The 1325-nt window shown below is 37.6% G+C and overlaps 1 protein-coding gene across 1 annotated transcript in view; it reads right to left on the bottom strand.

Annotated features, from left to right (window-relative positions):
* The window catches only part of TRPM8 (transient receptor potential cation channel subfamily M member 8), a 180221-nt gene that overhangs the window by 12059 nt on the left and 166837 nt on the right, over positions 1-1325 (bottom strand). Inside the window, exon 22 of the mRNA XM_019523359.1 lies at positions 692-791. Within this exon, the coding sequence (XP_019378904.1) occupies positions 692-791 (100 nt within the window). The remainder of the gene's footprint in view (positions 1-691; positions 792-1325) is intronic.

The following is a 1325-nucleotide window of genomic DNA, read 5'->3' as shown; positions in this document are numbered from 1 at the left end:
AAGTGTGTGGGGGGGATGCTGATACATGAGATGCTCCAGGCACTTTAGTAAGAGTGGCTCTCAGAGCAACCTCCCCCGCCCTGACTCCCAGACCATGTGTATAAACACCCTTCAAGTCCAAATATAAAAAAGAACGGAGATGTTATCTACTACTGGATTGGAACCAAGTAAAGATGTCCACTAGGCTTTATGTTTATGGACAACATACTTTCTCAATTATATGTTAGATATTCTCTATTCATCTACATAAAAATAACAATATGCCACTACTTAGCTCTTACATTTCACTTTTCATCAGCAGACCTCAAACATTACAGAGAAGGAAAGCATCACTAGATTCATTTTAGATACATGAGGAAAAGGGATACACAGAAATGAAGACTGGAGGTTATCCAAGGTAGCAAATATTTTTGGTATGTTTATATATATATATATATGTAATCTAGGCAGCATATACTACATGCACAACATAACACAACTGCAAGTCCAAACAACTACGTATCTACACAAAATATGTGATAACTCTTTAGATTTCACTTAACATGGAACGTGTGTGAACTACTTCAAACTCACTTCTATATTTTTAAATTTATGAACACTTAGCTTTTTCTAAATACATTAAACTTTTTTGGAAAAATAGTTTGCTGAAGTTTAGTTTAAGAGTAAAGCAGAGAGAAATAAGTAGACGTACTCCTCTGATGAATCATTTGCTTTGGTATTGATTTTGACAAGGTAATTTTCTTTCATGACAGCTTCCCACGAGAGAATCTCATTGTCCTCATATTTTAAGCCTGAGAAATACAGAAAAGCATTAGATTAACTTAAACTTGCCTTTACAGTTTTACAATGTGAAAAGACCTGTTGGTGACTGCATTCCCATAGGCTAATGGGATTCATTTCTCTGAATACAAAATGTTAGCAGCCCCACTCCAAAATGATTACAGCTCTAATGCAAATATGATATATGCAGATAAGCATAAACACAGTATTTGAGGTTAAGAAATCTGACCCCAGCATTCTTTCCTGCCTAGGCAGGGGGTCAGACTTGATGATCTGTTGAGGTCCCTTCCAACCCTAGCATCTATGAATCTATGAAAAATTAATTTCTGGGTTTATTTAAGTGCAGGCCTCTATATTTCTGGTCCTTAAGCCAAAGAGGAAGTACAATCACTGAAATGCAAACAACACTAAACAGAGGCTCCTGTGATCCAACCAGAACTCCAGTTTCCCAGGACCCCAAGGTTGCCACATGATTTTCTGTGCTGATCCAGCCAACAGAAGGAGACAAGCAGGCCAGGAGGAGGAAGCGTCATGTGATTGTCATT

This window comes from Gavialis gangeticus, unplaced genomic scaffold (assembly GCF_001723915.1).
Source record: "Gavialis gangeticus isolate Ggan-Ray unplaced genomic scaffold, GavGan_comp1, whole genome shotgun sequence".
Taxonomy (NCBI): Eukaryota; Metazoa; Chordata; order Crocodylia; family Gavialidae; genus Gavialis; species Gavialis gangeticus.
The sequence above is the reverse complement of the archived record's forward strand: the minus strand, read 5'-3'. Positions and strand labels throughout refer to the sequence as shown.